Source organism: Aythya fuligula, chromosome 5, assembly GCF_009819795.1.
Source record: "Aythya fuligula isolate bAytFul2 chromosome 5, bAytFul2.pri, whole genome shotgun sequence".
Lineage (NCBI taxonomy): Eukaryota > Metazoa > Chordata > Aves > Anseriformes > Anatidae > Aythya > Aythya fuligula.
Window position 1 is genome coordinate 4,176,373 of NC_045563.1, and position 23,106 is coordinate 4,199,478.

Below are 23,106 nucleotides of genomic sequence, written 5' to 3' on the forward strand. Positions count from 1 at the left end.
GTTTTTTTTTGTTTGTTTTGTTTTGATTTGTTTTCTTTTTTTTTTGATTTTTTTTTTTTTACTTAAATAAAACGTGCATTCCAGATCTGCCTTACCTGCCTTTGTCTTGTGAAACTTCTACCCCAAACTCAAAATCCTGTAACCCATGAGCAAAATCCTCCTCCTGTACCACCGAGCAGCTGCTTTACGTTGAGATCTCCCTGCTGTAACCTTCAGCTTCCAGCTTTTTCCTCTCCCTCCTGTTGGTTTCTCCCTCTGCAGTCCCATTTCTCACCCACCTGAAGCAGCAGCATCCTCAGCTTGAGGACGGAGCCTGGGCCAGGAGGGATGCAGGTGCAGGTGAACTCCTGGGGCTTGCTGGAAGTTGGCTGCCCTCTGACTTTTTCCTGTGTGCAAGGAATCCTTGCAGCGCTTTGCCCTGGCTTCTGGTGCCAGCATCAGCGCTTTCAGCAGGGACAGGGGAAGATTTGGGGCAGAAGTGCTGCTGAACGGTGACTGATGGAAGCTGAGCGTGGCACCTCGGAGTATTTCCACCAAAACCTTCCTCCTGCCAGCAGCAGCCGCCTCGTGCCCAGCTCCCAGAGGCTTTACAGAGGTGAGCGATGAGGCTGGTGCCTTTGCCTCGAGTCCCTCCTCTCTCTGCAGGCTGTGCCCTCACCGTTTCTCTGCCCTGTCCGAGCAAGGATGGACTCATGGAAGCGCTCACCACACCTGGAGCAACTCCTGCCACAGCCTGTGGTTCCCTGACCTCGGGTGCAAGCCCACGCGGAGCAACGGGTGAGGAGCGCTGGCTGGAGAGGTGCCCGTGTCCCCGCTTCACCTGTGCTGGCAGGATGAACCAGCTCGTTTTAAGGCCTGGAGTTGTTTTGTTTCTCAAGGAACGTGCTTTTATTCTTGCTGTTAGCAGGGTATAGGGAAGAAAACCGAGCCCCTGCTGCCTGAAAGGTGTTGGGGTGAGTGCAGTGTGCTCGGGGGCTGCTCCTTCGCCTGCCCTCCCTGCTGTACCCAGCGCCCGGCTCCCTCCCCGCGCTGCTCAGCCCTGCCTGCAATGCAGCAGACGTGCTGAGAAGCAGGAGGAATGAAATTAGAAAGCTGGAAGGAGGGCGCGGCCGCCTCGCCATCAGCCGGGAGGGGAACAGCGAGATCCCCTGCTCGCCTTCGTTTCCTCGCAGGCTGCACCGGGACGAGCAGAAAAACCAAACCAAAACAAAAAAAAAAAACAACTGGAAGGAGCCAGATTGCCCAAACCAGCAGGACCAAAGCCCTTCAGCTTCGTTTCGATGAAGGAAGAAGGGGAAGAGGCAGCTTTCCTGCCCCCCACCCAAGACTCTGGAAAACTTGAGCTAACCCGCGCGGCGCTGAGGAAAGTCCCCGGCGGGCTGCAATAGAAGCAGCCGAGGAAAATATTTTGTAACTAGATAAGGGGCGAATGAGGTCATTTTTTTTTTTTTTTTTTGGCCCGGGGTTGTGAGATTCTGGTCACCTTCGCTGACCACGGCTGCCAGAAGGGAAACCAGAGAATAAAACAGTGGCACGGGGAGCTTTTAGTCCCTCAAAGTTCAAGGCAGAGGACACTTTGCTGGCTTCCCCGCCCTGCCCCCGGGCTGGTTGAGGTGCGTGGGCTGTGTTATAATCGCTGGGGATGCTGGTTGCAGCATGATCGAATCGCTCCGCAGAACAAACTGCTGCATCCAGCAGTGGGCTGTGCTGAAGGTGGCTTTGCTTTTTTTTTTTTTTAATATATTTTGAAACGCAGCAACATCAAGGGCAGGTTTCTGGTTCTTCAGAGGCTGTTCAGGGAGCCCCTGATGTGGGATGAGCACTTCCAAAAAAAGAAAAATCACCAAAAAAAGGTGATACTAAAAAATGTTCAGCGTTGGCTTTGGAGGACTCACTCAGTAGATCTTGACTTCCCTGCCCGCAGCGCTTGGAGCTGGGGCTGGTTTCCAGCTCTGCCTGTGAAGAAACGTCCCTAACACACCTCTGTCGTTCCCAAGTGGTCGTCAAGCTCCAGGGGGCTCTGAGCACCAGCAAAGTGCCCCCAGCTGAGGTTTGTTGCTGGTTTCTCGCTCCATCCTGCCTCCTCCTGCAGCGTTTTCCCTTTCCTTGCTGTGTTTCTGCTCCCTGGAGCTGGGCTCTTCGGCACCCCGCAGCTCCCCATCACCGCTCAGCTGAGTGATCTGTGGGCTCCCAGGGATCCGTCCTCCCTGGAGGGTCACTGGCCCCAAAACGTGTGCACCAACAACCTAATGACTGAAATAACAAGTAACTAAAATAACAAATAACCAAAATAACACGTAACCAAAATATCAAATTAACCCCCTACCTGCATTTGGCAACGTACTAAAAATTGGCACCCAGCCTTGGAGGTGGCAACGTCTCAGTTCACACGTACAGGACCTCTCTGCCTGCCCCCATGGAGATGCAGTTATTTTACATAAGATTATTATTTTTTAACTCATATCAAATATTTTCATGCTTTACAATCGCCCTGTAACAGGTCTGGTGCCCGGGAGGCTTTGAAGGCTGGAAGTTGTTGTGTATTTCCCCAGCATGTCTACGAACAAACCGCACAGGAGTAACGATTACAAACATACAACTTTAAAAAAAAAAATTCCTGTTAAAGATTTATTGCAATAATACAATAAAATTTAGAAAAAAAAAAATCGTGTTTAGTTACATCGAGTTTGGAAGTCGCAGAGAGAGGCCCCGAGTTCTGCCAGCCCCGCACCTCCCGTCCCAAACCCACCGAAGGTGCCCGATTTTGGCTGGGGCTGGGCTCCCAAATCCGGCTCCTCCTTGGCAGCTCGCGTGGGCCACGGCCTGGGATGAGATCCCTGCACTCGTGCCATGCAAATTGTTTTGTAAACTCTCAGCTGGCCGTCTCCAACTATCTCTAATTACAGATATCGCCTCCCTCCCTCCCTCCCTCCCTCGCCCCCCCCAAAACAAGCTGGAAAACTAATCCTGTCGATTGCACTCAAGGTTTGGACACACACAATTAATTCTTCCTTAGCTACACATGTGCAAAACACTTTAAAAAAAAACAAACAACAAAGCCCACAATCTGTTCTGTTAAAAAACCTCTCTCGAAAGGAGCTCTCTCGATGCATCTGAACGCCCTCACAGTGCCGCTGTGCACCTCCAGAGCATGACATGGTTGTAAATAAATTATTTGGAGAACATGATGGGTAGGAAGGATATGGCTTAAAAGGTTCTGGGGGTGGTGGTTGTGTTTTCCCCTAAATAAGTCAAGGACAGCACACAAAGCTGAATCGCGGCCTGGCCTTTAGGGTTCTACGCAGCGCGAAGGTAGCGATGAAAGAGCGACTGAAATGTGTCTTAAAAAAGAAAAAGAAAAAAAAAGGAGGGAAGATATCGATATGGTGGGGTCCAGTGCAAAATAAATGAGGATCCAAAACGGGCTGTGCAATGCTGAGAGCCCCCCATGCAGTACTGCTACGTGCTGGCTGCTCAGAGCTGCAACGGGTTCATAAAGTGCTGGCAGCTGAGCAGTGACCGAAGCCTCCTCTCCCTCTCCCTGTCCCTGTCCCTGCTCAGACCACGGTAGCCAACAGCGTTTTGGCTGATTTCTCATCTCTTTCCCAACACGAACCTACCTTGGGCTCAGAACAACCAACTGGCAGCACCGAGGGGGCCCCCGCCTTGCCACACGCACGCTGTGGGTGCGGAGTTGAGGGTCTTTGGTTTAAAAAACCCAAGAAACAGCCACCACCAGCAAAAAAAAATACCAAAAATGGATCCCCGCTGCCAAAGAGAAAGGGCTGGGAGGCACAGTACTCAGCTGGTGTCCCTGGTGCAGAGCTCACCGGGGTGTTAGCACTAGTGCTGCTCTTCCACCCACTCGGTGGAGCCAGGAGGCAGCGCTGGCTGGGCTGGGGAGGACCCACAGCATCCCAAAACGTCCCAAAAAACTCCACATGCTTGACAGAGAACGGGAGGGCCAGGTAAGGCAGCCTGCAGCTGGGCTTTCCACCAGGCAGGAGGACGCTGCCTCGGATGTGCCAGCACGCCAGGCTGAAATCTTCCATCTCGGAGGGGTGGGAGGATGCTTCTACACGAGTCTGCCCCGCGGAGAAGTCAAAACGTCCCAGCTCTGTAAAATGTAAACCGTAAATGGGAAGCCTCGCTGAGCAGAGCCACCTTGAAGTCGTACGTACCGCGGGGCAGAGGGAGCGAGGAGCTCTGGTCAGCATCACGCCTCCCGTGGCTTTGCAAGCAGGCCAGCCGCGCCCGGAGCGCTTCTGCAGTGAAATGAAATCAACTTCTTGGCATCCAGGAACCAAGGGAAGAGCAAACCCCACCAGAAACGTCAAACGCGACAGGGTTCACAACGCACGTAGTGTGGAGGACGCGGGACTTCGTCAAACAAGCCTGAAATGAGGTTTTTCCTACGATTAAAAAGTGGCAACGTGGTGTAGCTGATGGGTATTATTGCAATCCTGTATCGGCGTCAATGTGGGTCTAGCTAAGAGAATGTCCAGTGTTTCTTTGGTGTATGATACTAGGAGTAAAGAGCCTGTGTGCTTCGGGCAGCACGACACGAAACTTTCCGACTACCTACCAGTGGAACCAGCATGAAACCAGCCAGTTTGCCATGGCGAAACTGGGCCAAGATCCACAGCCAAACCTAAAGTAAAAGAGCGATTTGTTGTGTGACTTCCTGCCCATGCTGATTCTTTGTATTAAAAATATGGCAACGGAGATTAGAAAACATGTTAAAAATGCATAATTTTCATGTCCTGAATGAAAAAAATTTAGAAATATGCATTTCTGCGCTACGCAAGACAGATTTAAAACACGCAAACATAAACCCTGTAAGGAGTTAAGAAAACGTGAACTGCATCTGTACCACTGTCCAGCCTGAACACCGAGCAGCCTTCCCTCTGTGCTCGTTCAGATCCACACACTCCAAAATCTGTTTCTTCTTTAGGAAGCAGAGCTGGAGCCTGCTGGGTCCTTCTTCTTCGCCACTCAACAATGCAGACAGAACCGAGACACCAAGTGCCCTGACAGAACCCGTCGGGAGGATGGAGCGAGCCAATTTACAAAACAGGGGGACCCCACGGGCATCGCGGGTAAAGAAAAAGGTTCTTCGGGTTTACAAAACGTGAAGTCCGACCTTTTCTTTGTTCCAGGCACTACTTAACTGAATACGTAAGGTTTACTACAGCATTGTTGGGGAGGGATTCCTTCCTCGCATCCTGCGATCCACGGATCCTCGCTAGCGGTGTCCAGTGTACGCTTTGAACCACGAGGTCACCGAGGCAGCAGCGGAGGAGATCATGCCTCCAGCGCTGCTGCTGGCGATGGGCTGAGACGCCTGCGTGCTCTGGCTCTGCAGCATCTCCACCTGCTGCGAGGGGATGTCGCAGAACCTGGGGCTCGGCAGGTTCTCCCAGTCTGTCCCCAGGTCCGTCTCTTCGTCGCTGACGTGCTCGTCCCCGCTCTCGTCTGTCTCGCCGGCGGCGCTGGGGTCCACGAACTCCATGGAGTCTTCGAGATCAGCGCTGATTTCGAAAGGCCCAGACCTGTGAACAGGGGCAGAATGCTGTCAGCCCTGTGGGTACCGTGCAGGAGAATTAAAACACCTCTGTCTTTACCAGCTGGCTAAGAGAAAACTCAGTGTCTACGGGGAGAACTACGCTATGACCATGATAAAAGGACAGCAGCTCGACGAGGGACTTACAGCTGGGTTCCAGTCCACGGAGCAGGGAAAACAGGAGAGCTCCTTCACCTTGGCAGTGGATGGTGAAGCACACACGCAGAAGAAAAAGCTGTGGGTAATAACTCACAGCTCCACTGGTGGGAATCTCGGCTCGATGCGGAACAGCTTTTATTTTTCACGCCAGCTCTGCCAGCCAGGGCAGGGCGTAGGTTGCAGCCCGCAGCCGGCACAGCTCGCTAACACGCTGCCCCCAGCAGCACCTCGCCCCCAGCAAGATCTTGAGATCATTTTTTTTTTTCCAGGGGTCTCCAGATCTCCAGAGGTCCTGCCCAAACTCATCTCCTCCTCACTGACTCCGAGTTCCCTGCTGCCACTGCCTGGTTGGAGAGGCAACTGCATCCTGCCCAGGCGCTCAGCATTGCGCCAGGGAACAGGGAGACCAAATCCAAAATATCTTTACCGAGCATCTCCAGACACTTTCAGAGGTCTGTGGGCAGCCAGAGGGGCTCACGGAGGCAGTGAAAAGCTGATTCCCCACGGCCAGCAGGTCCCTGTCAAACAAATTTCAGCCCAGAGCACAAAGCTCTTACAGATTCTCAGCGTAACAGGAGCAGGAATTTGATGTGGATAACGGGGTTTCTCCACTGCAGTTCTCCAGCCTTATCTAGAAGCCTGAGGCAGCAATTTAGCATGGAAAATGTTAATCCAAACAATTAAAGCTTGACAAAATTATATGTATGCGAAAATAGTAGTTTATAAAGGAGGCTATCAGGCAACTGTAGGCTTGGAAGTCTGAAGGAGAATAAAACCAGCCGATTGCTGCAAACTTTGCAGGCAGCTGGGAAATTGAAGGTAAACGCTCCTCTTTCATCACACAGGAGGGAAGGAGAGCGCTGCCCTCTGGCAGTGGGAATTGATGTTCCCACTTCCCTCTAACCTCTCCTGTTACCACGTGGACCCAACTGATGCGAAGCGAGACCCATCTCTCCGCTCTTCCCACCCTAAGGAGCCATCAGGTTTAGGTTTTTGTCCACTGTGGCACTTCTTTACAGCAGCTGCTTTCCAGGACTCTTCACTCTCTGGGTGTTTCCTGCCCTCTCCTTGTTTCCAGACAAGCAGCAGCAAGCACATCATTTTTTCCAACCTGAGCTAAGTTGGCTCCCCACAGCTTTGGGCTGACTAAGTAGGGATGGACTTGAACATAAGGTAAGTCTGTAGAGGCATGAATTCAGCTCCTCTTAGTGAGATTTTTAAATAAAACCAGTCCTGTACACCAGAACAAAGTGGAAAAGTAGATGTCGGAACACTCGTGTGTTTGAGGGGGAATAAAGCAGCAGAATAAACAAATATTTGCAGACTGTCTCGGGCACAAGTGACTGGATTACCCCAAGAGGAAATCAATGTTGACTTTCTTACACTTAAGTTGTAAAAAGAAAGGGAGAATATTGAGCCTGGCGTGTGCAGCCTACAGAAACTGATGTTCATCACATGCTAAGTTAACAGGAAAGCTGTCTTTAATCTTAACGTACACAGAAATTAGTATAATTTGAGTGTGGACTTTGGCCTAGGGTGCTCATTGACTGAAAATATTTCGGGAAAGCCTGGGATGTGTGCTGCTGTCCTCTGGAGGGAAGGAGTTCCTGCAGTTCAGCCCAGGAGAAACAAGCCCACACAATCATAACGCCACCAGCTGAGCCTGCTACATGCAGAACCACAGCATACAGATGTCTCTGAAATATAATTTCCTTCTCAGACCCCCTTTTTCTGCCTTTTCCTGCCTCGTCCTTATAACCAGCCTGACGTGCTGAGGACTCAACCATACATAGAGCAGAATAAAAGCAGAAAAAAACTATTTCCCTCATGAATAACAACACAAACACAACCCCACAAGGGATTCAGTTACAGGTGTGTTCACAAACTGCTTTTCTTACCTGCCCAAGTTCTCAGTGTCTGGGCTCACCAGGTACATAAGGTTCCTGAGCGTATGCAGTGGGTGCAACAGATCTAAATTTACATGCTACCATGGAGAAGGTAAGAAAAAAAAAGACACGATCAGTTACTGGAGGAAACCTGCAGGCACAGTTGCTGTTTAACATGCTGCTTGAAGAATCCATACGTTCATTCCCCCTACCTGAGAGAAGCAAAGGTGAAGGATGTTGGCATTCAGCTTCTTCACTGCTCGCGTGAACCTGTGTTTGCTGAGATTCTCGCCGCAGAACTCGCTGTTGGAAGACCACAAACACACGTATGCACAAAGCAAAAGGCTGTGACAATACACGCACTGGAGCATCACAATTCTGTACCCTGGCTTCCTAACAAACCCTGGAGTAAATATCTTCGCTGTAAGCACTTGTTGAAGCTGTACAACCAGCTACAGAGTGCTCAGGAGATCATTTTTTCACCTTGTGAGACCTTTAGAATTTTATCAACAAGCACAGCTTGCCCGAGTCTCACTGGTTCCAAGAGGACAGGTGGTGTGAACCATACACAAACTCAAAGATCCACTGTGGCCAAGCCATTTTGGTTCTCCTTTTAAATCTTGCCTCATTTCCTGTTCCCAACCTTTTCTTCCTGCAATGACTGAGCAACCAAATAATAGCATAAAAAGCTGCAGAGGTCCCACACAATGTGTGCCCTCACTTTGGCCATTGATATTTTAAACACTTAAAAGAATCTCAGCAGCATAGCTGAGACCCCTGGAAGCTGAACCAAACCCACAGCTTTCCCAGAATTACTTCTGTACATCACAACTGGGGTTTATACAAGCGCATGCTCCCAAACGTCTGGCAGCCAGCTACATTCCCCATCAGTGTTTTAGCCCAGAGAAAATTACACTGCTGTCATGCCGTATTATAAGGCCTCATTCTACATCTCTTAATGGAGTGGAGCTATTCAGGATGACTAAGAGCTGCTGAGTTTGTAAAGCACAGTAGGGTCTCATAAAACGTAAAGTGCTATTCATGCATTGTCATATTTCACTCCAGTGTGAGGACGCTGAATAAATTGCTTAGCAAGTTGTCATTCTGAACTATGATGGCTGGGCTGTGCTCTCAGGACACAGAAAGAGAGGATGGGAGGGAGGATTAACTGTGGTCTAGATTCTAGACCTCCCTGTGAAATTAAATTGCACCAAAAAAAAGGGGGGGAGCCATCGACTATTGTCATAAAAGCTGTTCCAAATAATGACTTTGTTCAGAAAACCAAACTGAGCTAAGATCATTCAGAAGTGGTCACTGATCCACCTTCTCTGAGGCTTGGGTCTACTTGCCTGTTGCAGAGCTTCTTGGGAAGATTTACATCAAGTATGAGAGACAAAGTGTTAACAAGCTGGGTTGCATAGCACAATGCAGCACTGATGGTGTAAGCAGGGTTGTTATGTTCCATATCTGAAAGAAATAAAAACATCGTGAAAGTCGCATTATAAATGAAGCCTCAGTGGGTGTGTTAATGTGTTACTGAAGTCTACTCTGGAAAATGTCATTTGTCAGTGCCGAGAACTGCTTGAATCCAGCAATCATTTACAGTGAAATCTGTCAGAAGCCGGTAGAAAATAGTAATTCTTGGAATTCCTGTTAAATCGACAGCATGTGAACCATGTCAAAACTGTGAATAATTAACTTTATCTCTCTTTTGCTCTGCACTGGGTCCCAACGAGCATTTCCTGCAGAAGAGGCTTTCAGTGGACTAATCTCTGTAGTGGTGTTCCTTTAATTCTGACCTGGCTCCTTACCTGGTCCTTGTGTAGTCTTCTTCTCTTCCACCCAGTTGTAATAAGCTGAGTAGTCTCCGTTATTCGGAAGGGTTATCCAAGGCCCTGTGATACTGATGCTGGTGTCCCCGTTGTGGTCATCACACACCCATCTCCCAGAGAGATACGTGGTTCTCCTGGCTTCTGCAAGCTTGCTCACAGTGCTAGAGGTCATGGCATTGTCGCTCTCAGAAGACACATCTGCAGGATCTCTGTGGCAGCCAGAGAAGAACAGAGAGTTTTTAAAAGAAGTTCAAAAATATAATCACCAACGTACTTGGCAGGCACTTAATCAGATTGCACAGAGCAAAATGCTTGTAGAAACACTCCTGCTAAACTCCTCGTTCCCCAAACTACTTTGTTCTGGGATTTTTAATGATGTTTTTTAAGGTTAACAGTGGACACATACCTCAGATCTCTCAGTGGGGAGATGCTAGCACCTCCACATTCTGCTTTGGACTTCTACCTTTAGGTCAGATGCTTCGCCTTTGGAAACCACCTCCTTCTCCCCACAGATGCCAAGGGAGCCAGAGTGTCTAGCTTAGACTTACATGACTCACCTCTGAGTGTCTAAAGCTTGGAAAAACGAGTCCAAAAGGATAAGCCTCCCCTACCTCATGCTTGTCTTTACTTCTTCGATGGGAAATATGACTGATGTTAGCTCCAGGATATGCGTCCGCCGAAGGTTTGCCAGATGCTCGTGCTGGGTTTTCAAGTCGTAGGTTTTTTTCTCGACCAGGTCTCCCAGCCTGCGGTTGTGCCTCTGGATCTTCTCCTTCTTCTCCTGATGCCGCTGAGCCCTGCGATAATGCTTCTGGTTCTCCTCCTTGATTCTCAGAAGCCCCTCTGCATCTGTGAAGGCAGCAGCAGATGTTAGCCTTGGAAAATGAGCTGTGAGGTACTTGTAGCGAGCCTGAGAAAGGCTTGATTAATATTTATAGAAAACAAGATCTACAGCAGCTTAAAACAGAAAACCCTGCCTCACCATTGACGCTTTCCAGCTGCTAAGTGGTACAATTTCTTAATCTTTTCTGAACATCGCAAAAGGGACTGAAATCGGAATTAATCTTTCCCTATCTTTCACCCAGCTATTTTTGGATCTGGAGCAGAAAAGCCAAGATTTCACAGTTTAATTAAACTTCTGGGGTAATCACCATGACAGAAATAGCTTGACTGTACATGCTCGCACGACGCTGGCCAAAAAGGCACGCATTGCTTGCAGCCAAAATCTAGTGCAGATAGCATCTCCATTCACAATTTCTGGCACCACTGCTTCCATTAGCTTGTGTTATTCGGGCTTTTGCTAACGTACGTCCTCTTGAAGCACTTGGATCCCAGTGGCACAGGCTTCTCCTTACCACGAGGGAAAGCTCCCTTTCCAGTCACAAAATGGCCCATGTGGTTACGCTTCGGAAAAGCTGCATCTGCCTGAATTTCCTCCGTGCATCAGGCACGCTAAGAGTCGGAAGAAAAATCCTTCAAGAGCATCTGCTGATTCTCCTATAAAATAATTCACTGCAGGAACGCTCCTGCAAACATATGGTGCTGCAGAGGGCGAGTTAACTGCCTCGGTCTTTCAAAAGCACGGGAAAACGTCTCCGAATGCACATTTAAAAATTGTAATGTACCCTAGTTTGAATAAGAGCCCCCATATACTCGTCGCTCCATTTCAGTTTTTATGGCTGAGGAGGAACAGCATTAGTCATGCTCTCCTAGAGCACAGCAGCCTACTCGCTTTCCTGTAATCAAGAAATGGGCTAACTGCCCCTTGCACAGAAGGCAGGCAGTAAGCCTGACATCATTTGTCTGATGGATTTGGATTGCGAGGCGCAGATGAGACCAGAGCTACAATAGCAATGTTCCGTGGCATCTGCTACTCCACGAAGCCACGTTACAGACTATTAAAACATCAGCTTTCCCAGAGGGGAAGCACAAAAATTGAAGTTACATAAAAAAAAATGGGATCCACGACTGGTTCCCATCCCCTGGTACGTGCCCAGCCGTGCTCGGTCAGCACAGGACATCCCTGCTCCTCCTGGTTGTCACCCGTGCAGTTGGAACTGCAAGCTCAGGACTGCTGAAATAGCTATTATATATTGAAATTATATATTAAAACAGCCATTGTATTATTATAATAGCTTATTATCATTAATAAGTCATTAGAAATAACTTAGCAGAAGTTATTTCTACTCATTTATCTGAGCAGCGTTTGGTAGGAAGGATGATCTCATCCGTGGGAGATGGAAAGACCCAAATCAAAGCTGGTGAGGCTGGCTTCCCCAGGCAGGTAGGAACTAATAATCCTCAGGTCCATAAAATAAGGAACCCCCTGTAGGAGGAACTGCAGGAGAATTTTTCTCTCAACAGCACCAAGAATTTCTACGTGCCAGCCTGCACTTCAGTTTCTTTTAAGCACTCCTGTAGTATCAACAGCAAATCAATGCCTGCATTCGTATTCCCAAACCCTCCCTTTGCCCAGAGAATACGAAACAAAGAAGGAATAAAACATTAATTTGTTCCATTTTCATTCATGTTCTACTTGCAAGGCTACTTTTTGCGCCGAGCGAGCTCCCTTATCTGCAGGGCCAACAGCAATTATCTGAGAACACTGCGAACACGTTTCCTCTTCAGCAGCCCTGCTGCAGAAACAACTGTCCTTTTTTTCAGCGCAGCAATTCTGCTTTATGACCCAGTTTACGAGGCAATTAAAATTTGTCCCCAGAAGTATTTCAGGACACCGTCAAGCCCCACACATTCCCATTGCCTGCCCAGCAGCGAGCCACGCCAGGCATTCACAAGATCACCTCCTCGAATTGCTCTCTGCAGGCAGAAGGCAAAACACACACATTTTAAAACCTTATTTTAAGAAACACCAATTCTTGAAGTACCCAGGAGAGCCAGCTGAAAGAGCAGGAGCCCAGCGATCTAGAAATGTTTCCTATTTCAGTAAACCCACCTACGCCACATCCAAGAGAAGAGAGAGAAGCCATTTACGTTTTGTAACGTGGTCTCCTCCCTAAGAGTGAGCCAGGCTGAGCTCCTGATGTACTGGCTACGTAGTAAAGCTGCAGATTAGAACTATTTAAGTATTAATTCATTTCACAGAATAACAGGAAAGTGGAGGAGCTCCACGCCCCAGCTGGTTCTAACGTTTTGCCACCTTCAGAGCTGCACTTTGAGAAAAGGTGGTTGAATTCCTCATGCAAAGTCACATTGACTTCCTCTTCTCCTTTCTCTACAGGCTAAAGAGAACAATTAGTTATTATTCCCTTCATAATAATCTTCTATCTACTGAAAAAATGCTCTTCTTCTTCATCTTTTTTTTTTTTAAACTAAGCCCAACTGCAATTTTCTTGGCCACTCCTTGTGTTTTATTCCTAATGTTCCCTTCTGGACTTTCTCCAGTTGATTTGTATCTTACTTAAATTGCTCAAAATGGGCTCCAGACTCCCACTGAGGCAACGCCACTGCTGAGCACAGCAGGATAATCGCTTCCTTCTTAAATACAACGCCCGTGTTAGTATAACCCTGACTGAGGTCTGAACCTTTCTGGAGCAGCACTAGCTTGTTATTTGGTATTTAATTTGCAATTCCCCAGGTCCCATCCTGTCAAATCTTGCCAGCATTCCCCACCAGAGGTTTACGTGGTTCTCTTTCCTAAACAACGTGCACTGAACTTTGTTCGTTTCAGACGATGCAGACAATTTACCTGCACAGTTTTGAATTTGATCCTGTTCTCCACTGAGCTCGTATCGTCATCCACCTTCGGTTCCTCCACTCCACTTTCTGTTCTACCATGCGAGCTATTATGGAAAATAGCAAACAGAACTGGGCTCCACCTGCCTCACCTCCTCTGTTGGGCAAGTATCACTGCTCTCTGAATGTAGCCCTGCTAGCAGTCTGTGGCATCCTTGCAGTGATTACACCCAAAACTGATTTATTTGCTTGCTCGTGAGACATCTTGGGGTAGATAGAGCCCAAAGGCAAGGTATCTTGCACCTTCTGCTTCTCCCTCCACTAGATCACTTGACCCACAGAGAAGGGTTGATCTGACGTGACCTACTCTTAACAAAAAGTGATGATGACTGTTTTTAATTATCTTCTAGGTACCTCAGGTACCTACAAGGTGGTCAGAAGCTGTGTCATCGGTGTAAGACTCCTGCAAACAGCTGCTGCTTCCACTCTGTTCCCTGGGACATCCTCTCTCCCTCATGTGTTCTCAGGTGCTCCGCTGCTGGCTCCTTAAGCTCCCTGGGGTGAATCTGATAAGGCCCTACAGACACAATCAAAATAATATTAAACTGGCTGCTTTCTTTCCTTGGCCTGAAGTCCTCTCTCAATCTCAAATTTAATCTGGCTAAACACCTGATTGCATTTTCTTTGTTAGAGGATGAAGCAAAGAAGGCACTGAATATTTTAGACTTCTCTGCAGTTACTCACCCCTCTTTCCTCTTAACTAGCCTGCTTGCCTTCTCCTTCATCTTTTTTTATTATACATTTCATACTGTGCTAGCCATCCTCCCTACTAAATGAAAATCATTTTGCGCCTCAGCGTTTTTGATGTTATCACTGCAAGCCTGTGCTACTCCTTTATAACTATTCTCAGTTACACGCCTGTGCTTCCACTTTTTGTATGGCTCCTCTTGAGTCTCAAGTCATTAAAATGCTTCAAATTCAGTCAACACAATCCTGCACATGCTTCCTATCTTTCCTTTACACGTAGGTTGTAAGGAGTGCTGCTTATTCTTTTCTGAAAAATGACTCTACACATCTCCTGCGTGTAACATATTTAATGAGTTTCAAAACCGAAGCTGCTGAACGTTAGCAACTCAGCAGCCTATGCCATATTTTGGTGATGGTCTTGCTCCAACAGGATTTTTAGGATTTCTAGACAGGTGTGGGTTAAAATTCAGCACTTAGATGAAATCCGTAGCAGCTGCAGAGCTGTTTGCTCCTTTTTATCAAGGGGAAGCGATCAGAGACGCTACACTGAATAAAGCCATCTCCAGGGACAAAGCCCAATTCATAGGCTGCTAAGCATTTACTTTTTAAGCTGTTGCAAAATTATCTCCATCCGGCTGAATAATGTCTACTGTTTTCTAATTAAAACGCAAGCGTAAAAGGGGTAAAGTCCACTCAGTGATTTGCCTTGGAAATTCGCTATTTTCAAAAACTAACACATCTCCTGCGATTGACTTTTCCCTCTTTAAGGCACAGTTTGACACGTTACAAAGGCACAGGCATTACTCACGTCTTGTCATTTCATCATTTTCTTTGCAAATGGTCTGTTTCAGCTGCTCGATCCTCATCTTGCAAGACATTATTTTCCATCTCTGCAAAAGAACATTCGGCAAGCGTAGGGCACAAACCATTTCCAACACACTGACTAATGATTAACAACAAAGCCAGCAGCTTTCGTGCAAAAGGAGCAGGATGTTCTGAACTGAATCAGACCAATAAATAAATATTTCATATACCGGTTTGTGCACAGAAGAATGCCACAAAGAAACAGAATATTTCGTATAAAGTCAATTGGTACAATAAGTTATTGAACAAATACCTAGTAGGAAATCAAAAATATTGAGGGTTTGGAGTGCTCAGCTTGCAGAGCCCATTTTGCCTTTGCTTACAACAGGTTTTTTAGGAAAGCAATGCAATGCCCTCAAGGTAAAATATAACTTTAAACAATACAATCTGGCTATTCAGAGAGTTCAAAAACGATGGGATGCTTTGAATAACTCACCAGCTGATCAGTTATCTCTTTGCCTTCCATGGCCTTCAAAACACTAGAGGAAAAACATGAATGAAAGTTATTTGACTTATCTCGACTACATCTGTCTCCAGCAACAGCGTGTCAGAGATTTTTTTTTAAGAATCAGAATTTTTATTCATTTAATGACTACGACTTACTGTTTTTGGAATTCTCTCTGTTTGGTTTTAAGATGCATCAGCCTTTCTTTCTTGTCTGAGAACCTGGAAGAGATTAAACGCTTTTATTGCTATTTTGCACACAGGTATTCTAAGTTGTCTGAAACAATAAAAAGGCTGAAGCCTGTGGGAGTCTCCAAACCTCAACTATCTGTCTTAATCTTTGTGAGCAATGGCTCAATATATGAAATTCTTGCCGAATTCTAGAGCACCTGTCTCCCAGGAACAGCAACAGACCCTCTAAGCTGAGGAAACATCCACACATCGTATTATCAAATTTGTAAGCATTACCCTTAATTACCTTCTATTTCTCTAGGATTTGCTGCTTAGAAACATCAATATTTTGTGTACAAAGAAACACATACACTGCTTGAAAAGCTTTTAATCACCGGAGAAATTAACAGTATCATAGGGAGCCTGTGATGGCATTAGGTGGTATTAGTGATACTACCCACTCTGCTACCAAGAAGTGCAGGTTTTTACATGCTGAGCTTTGCATTTTTCTCACTTCTCACCTGGAAGAGTCTCAGATTTTACTCAGCAATGGTTCCAGACAGGACAGTACTCTCTCAAGGCTTTTACATGACATTCAAATCCTTCTGATATTATTATTAGCAGCCATAAGCTGCATTTTCTTCTACTTGTTTCTACCAGGCACGTGTAGGTGTCACAAGTGCCCAACCCAAATGCCTGCTTGAGGTCTGCCCCAGTGGATGTGTGAGGTGTGGGAACTGCCAAAAAAAGTGATCAGAAGGGAATTTTTTCGGGTTCATCATCCTGCATTTCCATCCTCTGAGTACAAATAGGCACGTTCTGCTCACCTGCATGCTCCTCACCACGCTGAGAAATACTTTTAAAGCAAACAGTGTCCGAACAAAGTATATTGAGAGATTACAGTGAAGTACAAAGTGACAAAGATAAAGCAAGAGAGACAGCCAAGGGATGTAGACAACCTAAAAACAGCAAGTGTGTGCTGTGTTCTGCCAGTGCATGGCCTCCCAATTTTCCTTCGTGCTTGCCATGCCACAGCACCATCCTGATCCACACCTCAAACGTGTGTCTTGGGGTTAAATCCATGCAAGGAGAAATAATTCAGTATATTTTGCTCCAGAACTTGTAGAATTCACTATTTCATCCTAACAGTTTCATGCAGAACCCACCAAGTTCTTCATTTCAGGGCTATCTAAGCTTTATTTAGAGAGGATCACAGAGTTAGTAAGCCTTGACAGGATGGCAGCTGGGGCCTCTCTCTGCTCAGCCCTCTGGATTTGATGTCCCATAAAACCAAAACGCTTAATTTCTTCCCTTGTAGTGCTGGAACCTGAAAGCTCGGAGACTGGCTTCGGTTTTACCAAGTGTGTAATCGCCCTTCCAGATGACAGCAGCGTGAAAACAACCACAAAACTTCTGCCTGCTGCCTTCGCAGACGACCAAAACTCTCTCTTTTCCTTCCAAAGCAGCTCAATCCCCAACGCAGGTGCTGCTCTAAAAGCCAGAGGCCACGCGTGCGCCTGAGGAATGCGGTGCAACCGGAGCCTGGCTGCTCGGTGTCTGTCTGTCCCACGTGTCTTCACCCACCAGTCATCGTGGAAATTGCACAAGCGTGCTGTTTACGACGCCCTACCACGCACCTCCTGCACCTCTGACCTCGGGCACATCCCAAAATAACTCGGCCAGGCTGGGCAGCCACACGGGGAGCGCCGCGGAAATCTGGGGATTCTTCATTTCCAAGCTGGGTTAATTAACGGGCACGGAGGCTGATTTCCCAAATCGTGTCCGGCACACTAGTGGGAAGTCGATCTGTCAAGGGCCTGGGACTAAATTAAGTTCTCTCTGGTGAGGGAAGGCAGGAATGTTTGGGAGAGCCTGCAAGAATTACAGCTCGCCACGCGCTTCAGCAACTGTGTCAGCCAGCTCCTACCATCTTCTTCAGCAGCTCTCCCCGAAGCAGACGTTTCCATCTCCTTATCCAGCCCCTTTTTTAATTTCATTGCATCATGTAACTCATTTTATTCTGTATATCCACAGCCCTTCAACCTGGTGAAGAAACAAAGCTCTGAATGGACTCTTAGAGCAACTCCCGTGAAATGTAAACTGAGAGAAGGGGAGGACTCTGCATCTAAAATTATCCATCAGATGCTTCTTTTTCCTCCAGTCTGGATGAACCTGAGATTTCCTATGGTTCCCTGGCTTATTTCCATGTGTACATAATCAGAAAGGAAAAAAAAAGAGAAAAAAGGACTCCCTAATCTATAGGAATTGATTAACACTGCAGGAGCTGAGGATAGCAACAGGAACATCCACTGCTGGGCCCGTTCACCACGAGAAAACTCCAGTGTCTCAAAAAGCCACTGAGTATGAACTGAGAATTTCTCTCTGTGACAGGCTGGGGTAAACTCCTGGGAGGAAGAAGAGTGTCCTGAAATGAACAACAAGATGCTCTGAACACACAACACGTTACTAATGAAAAGAAGAATGTCGGTGATCATTTTACTGCAGGATTTCCGGACTACTCATCTTTAATTGTAGCTGTGTTTCACTAATTAATCCTGACAGCTCCTCAGTTGGCCCCCCTCACAGGTACAGGCTATGATTTTTGTTAGATGTGAACAATCTTCCTGTAGCTTTTACAGCAACTAGAACATAAAATAGTCCTGTGAAAATCTGAAATAATTCTTGATGTTGAAATGTTAAAGTATTTATTGTTTTATGAGGAAATAAAAACAAGAAAAGAGTAGACCACCACTGGATACAACTGGTAACCCCCTTTGACTTCTTGCAACTGAGAGGTACCAACGTTTTCCTCCAGCCTGTAACACTTCCAAAAGACAACTGGGAGCCCTGTGCATCCCAGGGCTGGATTTCTCACACCGCTCCCTCAGCAAAGCCCTTGTCGTGACCCTGCCGGGCTCCTCCAGGCCCGATCTAAAATTAACCCAGGTGCTACTAGAAGGCATAAAGTAACCAACTAAATACCGCCGACAGTAAACACAGCCTGAGCTCCAGCCAGCTCTCTGCACCTGTCCCTGCACGACCACGCCATGATTTTAAAGGTTGCTCCCTCCCTCGCCGCGCTCACGTCGCAAGAAATTCACGGAAACCCCTCGCTGCTGACAGAGAGGAAACAATAAAAACTGACCTGAGATGCCGGGCTGTTTCTCTCTCACTTTCCTATTAGTCACTCGAAGGATTAATTACACAACGCAGATAAAACACTCCAAGCACACTTTCAGGCTGTCAGTAATTCTGTTATCTTTGAAAGAAGCAGAAACCTGAGTTTTATGAAGCTTTGTCCCTACACTGAACTTTTCCTGCTGCCATCGATCACGCTGACGCTGTTCTCGTTTTGTTAGTCCATGACTCCAGGAACACGGAGCTGCTGTAGGAGAGTTTTGAGCAGCAGGAGATGCAAAGCTCAGGGAAAAGCAGCGTCCAGGGGGGCTGCCTGGGCAGAGGCTGGAGAACAGAAGAGAGGATTACACAGACAGCGAGCCCAAGGTCCCAACCAAGGGGAAAAAAGGGAGGAGAAAAACAAAAAGGGACTTTTCCTACAGTCAAGAAATGCGGCTTAATCATCACAATGTTTTCTATCCAAAGGTGAATGGGACAGTTAACGCATCTCAGGAGGATGCAGTGACAGCAGTCGCTGATATGAGGAAGAGAAGAGATTTTTTTAAACAAGCTGTTGCCTCTGGTGCTTGAAGACTTTTAAGACTGCTTCTTCATGGTTGCGTTTTTCCAATGCGTAGAGAAACTTCTTGAGCCTTGGTTATACAGGATGAGAGTGGCTCCACTATAAGGGATGCTGCAGTTGGATTTCTGTAACGAAGCCTGATGGTTAGCCAAAATCTTCAGGCTGCAGAAAGGGCAGGAGAAAATACTTGGCTTACGTTCCAAATTCCCAAACCAATTTTTTTTTTTCATGGAAACGGCAGATAACCCTGAGCAGTCTCGCACAAAGACGGGTTTTTCATCTATTTTAGACGGGCTAAAATCCAATTTGTGGTTCCACACCACAGCCTCTGAGGCAAAAGAAGAAAACCCATCACAGTGGCAGACTCAGGCCTCATTTTTGCCGGCTGATTCATGCTGGCTGCCACCTCGTGCCCACTCCCATCAACTTTAATGAAACTTGGCAGGGGTGAAGGGTCCGCTCACCCAGATAGAGATCTGGGCGCAAGCTGGCTTTCTGTATCTGGGTTATGCTTGAGAAGGTCAATTTGCTTAAATGTAAGACAAGCACATCATTGTCCAGTCATGCATCCTGTTGTGCAAACACCCACAGAAAGAGTTTATGGCAGGAAAACACCATCCGGCCATCAAAAGCTGCCTGGAGCTGTTGCAGAGAACCAGGGTAGGAAGAAAGACACCGCTGTTTCCCTGCCTATTCTTATATTTGGCAAATGGATGCAAACAGTGTTAGGTGTGAGGACCCTTCCACACAACACACCGCTCGCTGCCTTCCCAAAATAGTTGGAGAAATCACTCTCAGCAGCTGTTAACGAAGCTACAAATCGAGGACCACAAACACAGCCAAAAATTAGGGCTATTCTTGAGACAGCGCTAGGCAGGCTTTTGAAGAATCCAGGATGGACATGCTGGAAATGACGGCTTGTTTCACAGTCAAAAATGAGCTACAGAGGGGAAACGAGCATCTGAAGCATGTAACAGGGCTACCTGCTTCTTGATCAACTTCAGCAGCCCTCCTGCCGAGCCAGCTCCTTGCACAAAGGGGCAGGAAGGGGCGTGATCAACTCAAGTGCAATATTTCTGGGGGCCCATGATCAGGGCCCGCGATCAGGACTAGTTATATGAACAGGAATGAAAAGAAGAGGTGCTGTTTGCTTGCGTACTTCCCTGATTTCGGTAAACAATTTTGGAAAATTACTGTTTTATCTACTGTTTTGGTATACTTCTGAGAACAGAGACGTATTTCAAGTGTCCCACTGTTTTTGCCCTTAGTTGTCTGGAGTTATCTCCGGTTCGCTGGTTGCACCCATATGGCCGTGTCACCACCCAAACCCTTCACAATTATAATTATTTGACACATTTTTACTCCTCACCAGACGAGTACCACTCACAAAGCCAGCACAGCCCCCTGGGCTGCCCCCAGCCCCCTCCCCTCGCTCTCTCTCACCACCTCCGGGCTCAGGGGGCCGAGGACCCCCCCAAACAAACCCCAGCAGCTCCCCAGGACCCCATTACCGGGGGGGGGCCACCCCCGGGACCCCCCAGCAAACCCAAGGGGCCTCCCCCACCCCATGGGGGCGTGTGAGGAGCATCCCCACGGCCTCCCCCGCGGGACCCAGCGGCGGGGCAGGCCCGAGGCCCCCTCCCCGTCCCCCCCCCGGTACCTCTCCGAGTCGCGGCCGTCGAAGAAGACGAAATCGCCGCCCCGGACGCACTTAGCGCAGGTGAGGCGGCGGCGGGTGGTGTTGCAGAGCGGGCAGCGCTCCACCGCCACGTACAAGCCCTCGGCGTCCTCCTCGGGACCCCTCAAGGCCGCCGGCCCTGCCCCGGGGCCGGGTCCCGGTCCCGGTCCCGCCCCGGTTCCCCCCTGCCCGCCGGGCTGCGGCCGGCAGCCGCTGGGAGCCGCCATCTTGGGCGCCCCGGTCACGTGGGGCCGTGTTGTGGCGCCGGGCATTGTGGGAACAGGGCGCTGAGGGCCCGGCCCCTCAGGGGGGGTGTGTGTGTATGAGGGGAGTCCCCTCAGCGGTGTGAAACGATAAATAAATAAAATTATGTATATAAAGGCTGTTTTGTGGGTGTTTTTCTCGGCCCAGGTTATACAGGCAGTGCTGGTGCAGAGGGTTAGGGAAGAAAATGGGGCAAGCGGAGGGAAAAAGGGGGAGTAAAGGGTGTAGGGCAGCATCCAGCACAGATCCCTCATGGCAGATGTACCTCACAGCCCTGTACCCCAAGAGAAGCTATGGCTACCCAAAATTAAATAATTTAGGTAATATTTATTGTTTGGGTAATTATTTGAGTAGTACTTATAGTATCAGGAATCAGCCTTTATGTAAAAGGGGTCAAAACGATTAATACACATCCTTAAAAACAACAGGCTAGCAGATTTCCTTGCCCCGGTCCCCGTATGGAGCCACAAGTCAAGATTTGTCAAGATTGAGATGGGTGTTGTCAGCCCGTGTCCAGAATCAGAGAGGCAGTGCTCTGCGGGAGGCTAGGGAGAAAAGTGGGAATTCAAAGTAAAGAAACCCCAAATGAGGACTCAAAGCACTACTCTCACAACCTGGGACATGAGTTCTTTGTAAAAAGTAAAAAAAGCCAGCCTTTTTTCCCCTTCTTTTTGTATTTAAGTACTACAAAATACTAGCATGAGCAGCACTCCACGGAAAGAACCCAGATACTTGTTTTTAAGACAAGTTACCATAGCAAACAAAGTTATCAGTAGCTCTGAAAAAGCACAGAGACCATTTCTTATCTTTAAAGCTTTATCCACACTTTTAAAGAGCATTGACTTCTCTGGTGAAATTATTCAGCTAGCTCTTAATGAAAAAGCAGATTTGTTCCTTGAAGGAGGCTCATCTTAGATAAGCTTTCTCCCAACACCCCAATAAGAACAGGTTGCTGCTTTTCACTTGCAAGGATTCTGGTAACTCAAGCTTATCAGCTTTTACAGCTACAGTGCAAATAAAAGTTCAGCCCATAGCTGTGGAAAGTCTGCAGGGTTAGAAAACAAACAGAAAAGTAAGCCTCTGTTTAGAATAGATTTGAGTTTGGAAATACACAGTTTGATTGTGACAAAGAAGCTGATAACATAGTTAAGACCGGTTTATCACCAGGAAGTGCACGAAGTTTTTCAAGCTTTCTTTCCAGGGGAGCAAAGGGACAGTTATGAAAACACATGTGAGACATCACAGACAAGTTGGGGTCACATCCGCACCAAATCAGAGGTGAACTGGTGACAGCAAAACTAAGCCCATGACGCCCTGTCCTGTGTTAAGCTGTTGCCTGTATTGTGGGTATTTATCGGAAGGGCAGGCAGCCTTTAGCATGGGTTATGCGTAAGTCATCAAATAGCAACCTCTAGTGGCTCCGGGAGCTTCCTGACAGATCTATCCCACCTTTGGTAGAAAACAAGGGGAGGAAACAACACGAACACCAGCAGCCCTGTTCTGGAATAAAAAAAAAAAAAAAAAAAAAAAAAAAAAACTTTGCTTTTTTGGAATCATAGGAGGTACCAGAACAGTCAAGGGATCATCTTTACCCTCTTCCTTGTCACATTACCCACCTGAGCATGACAGCTTCAGCAAAGGAAGCCTCGAGTTCCCTTGTAGATGAGAGACAAAATTAAATTATCAAATGCTTTCATGTAGTGACATTGCCTGAGCTCAGATTAAATAACCTAGATAATTAAGCCTTGAACATCCAAGACTTTATATTTTCTTCAAGTCCACTTTAAAGGTAGTTCCTAATTAACAGGTTTGCTTTTCAGGCCAAGCAAGCCTCCCATCATCTGAGAGGATTTCAGTAATGCAAGTGGGTACCACTTTGTTAACCCATGTGAGACAAATTACAGAATTTGCTTCATTCTCCCCCACCCCAGTTCTCCTTTCCAGGCACATTCCAACACTGCCAGGGTCCTTGAATATCTTCTCTGTAAAGAGTATCAGCACCATTACATAATAGTTTATCCAACCTGTGGGATTAGAGGGAGTCAGTAGATGTCCTCTACATTCATTGTCTGTCTTCAAAACATTGGAATCAAGTCATACTGGAT

General features: G+C 47.4%; 2 protein-coding genes across 3 annotated transcripts in view; one reads left to right on the plus strand and one right to left on the minus strand.

Annotated features, from left to right (window-relative positions):
• Window positions 1–1,431, plus strand: part of FBXO34 (F-box protein 34) — a 37,020-nt gene extending 35,589 nt beyond the window's left edge. For both annotated transcript variants that reach the window (XR_004253318.1, XR_004253319.1), the window contains one exon: window positions 85–1,431. The gene's annotated coding sequence lies outside the window, so the exon portion shown is untranslated. The remainder of the gene's footprint in view (window positions 1–84) is intronic.
• A 1,516-nt stretch (window positions 1,432–2,947) lies between these two features.
• Window positions 2,948–20,964, minus strand: ATG14 (autophagy related 14). The gene is made up of 10 exons (XM_032189292.1): window positions 20,720–20,964; window positions 15,348–15,410; window positions 15,181–15,223; window positions 14,689–14,770; window positions 10,052–10,289; window positions 9,420–9,649; window positions 8,958–9,075; window positions 7,821–7,911; window positions 7,621–7,706; window positions 2,948–5,552 (listed from the first exon to the last, which is right to left on the minus strand). The coding sequence occupies exons 1-10, from the start codon at window positions 20,962–20,964 to the stop codon at window positions 5,246–5,248; spliced, it is 1,503 nt and encodes a 500-aa protein (XP_032045183.1). The 3' UTR covers window positions 2,948–5,245.
• Between the last annotated feature and the right edge of the window lie 2,142 nt (window positions 20,965–23,106).

Excerpts from the sequence above, each read along its gene's own strand:
- ATG14 (XM_032189292.1), bottom strand. The coding sequence starts at position 20,964 with ATGGCGGCTCCCAGCGGCTGCCGGCCGCAGCCCGGCGGGCAGGGGGGA. Across the intron at positions 15,224-15,347 it reads CAGAGAGAATTCCAAAAACA|TGTTTTGAAGGCCATGGAAG; the intron begins GTAAGTCGTAGT and ends TTTTTCCTCTAG. Across the intron at positions 7,707-7,820 it reads TTCACCTTTGCTTCTCTCAG|CATGTAAATTTAGATCTGTT; the intron begins GTAGGGGGAATG and ends TCTCCATGGTAG.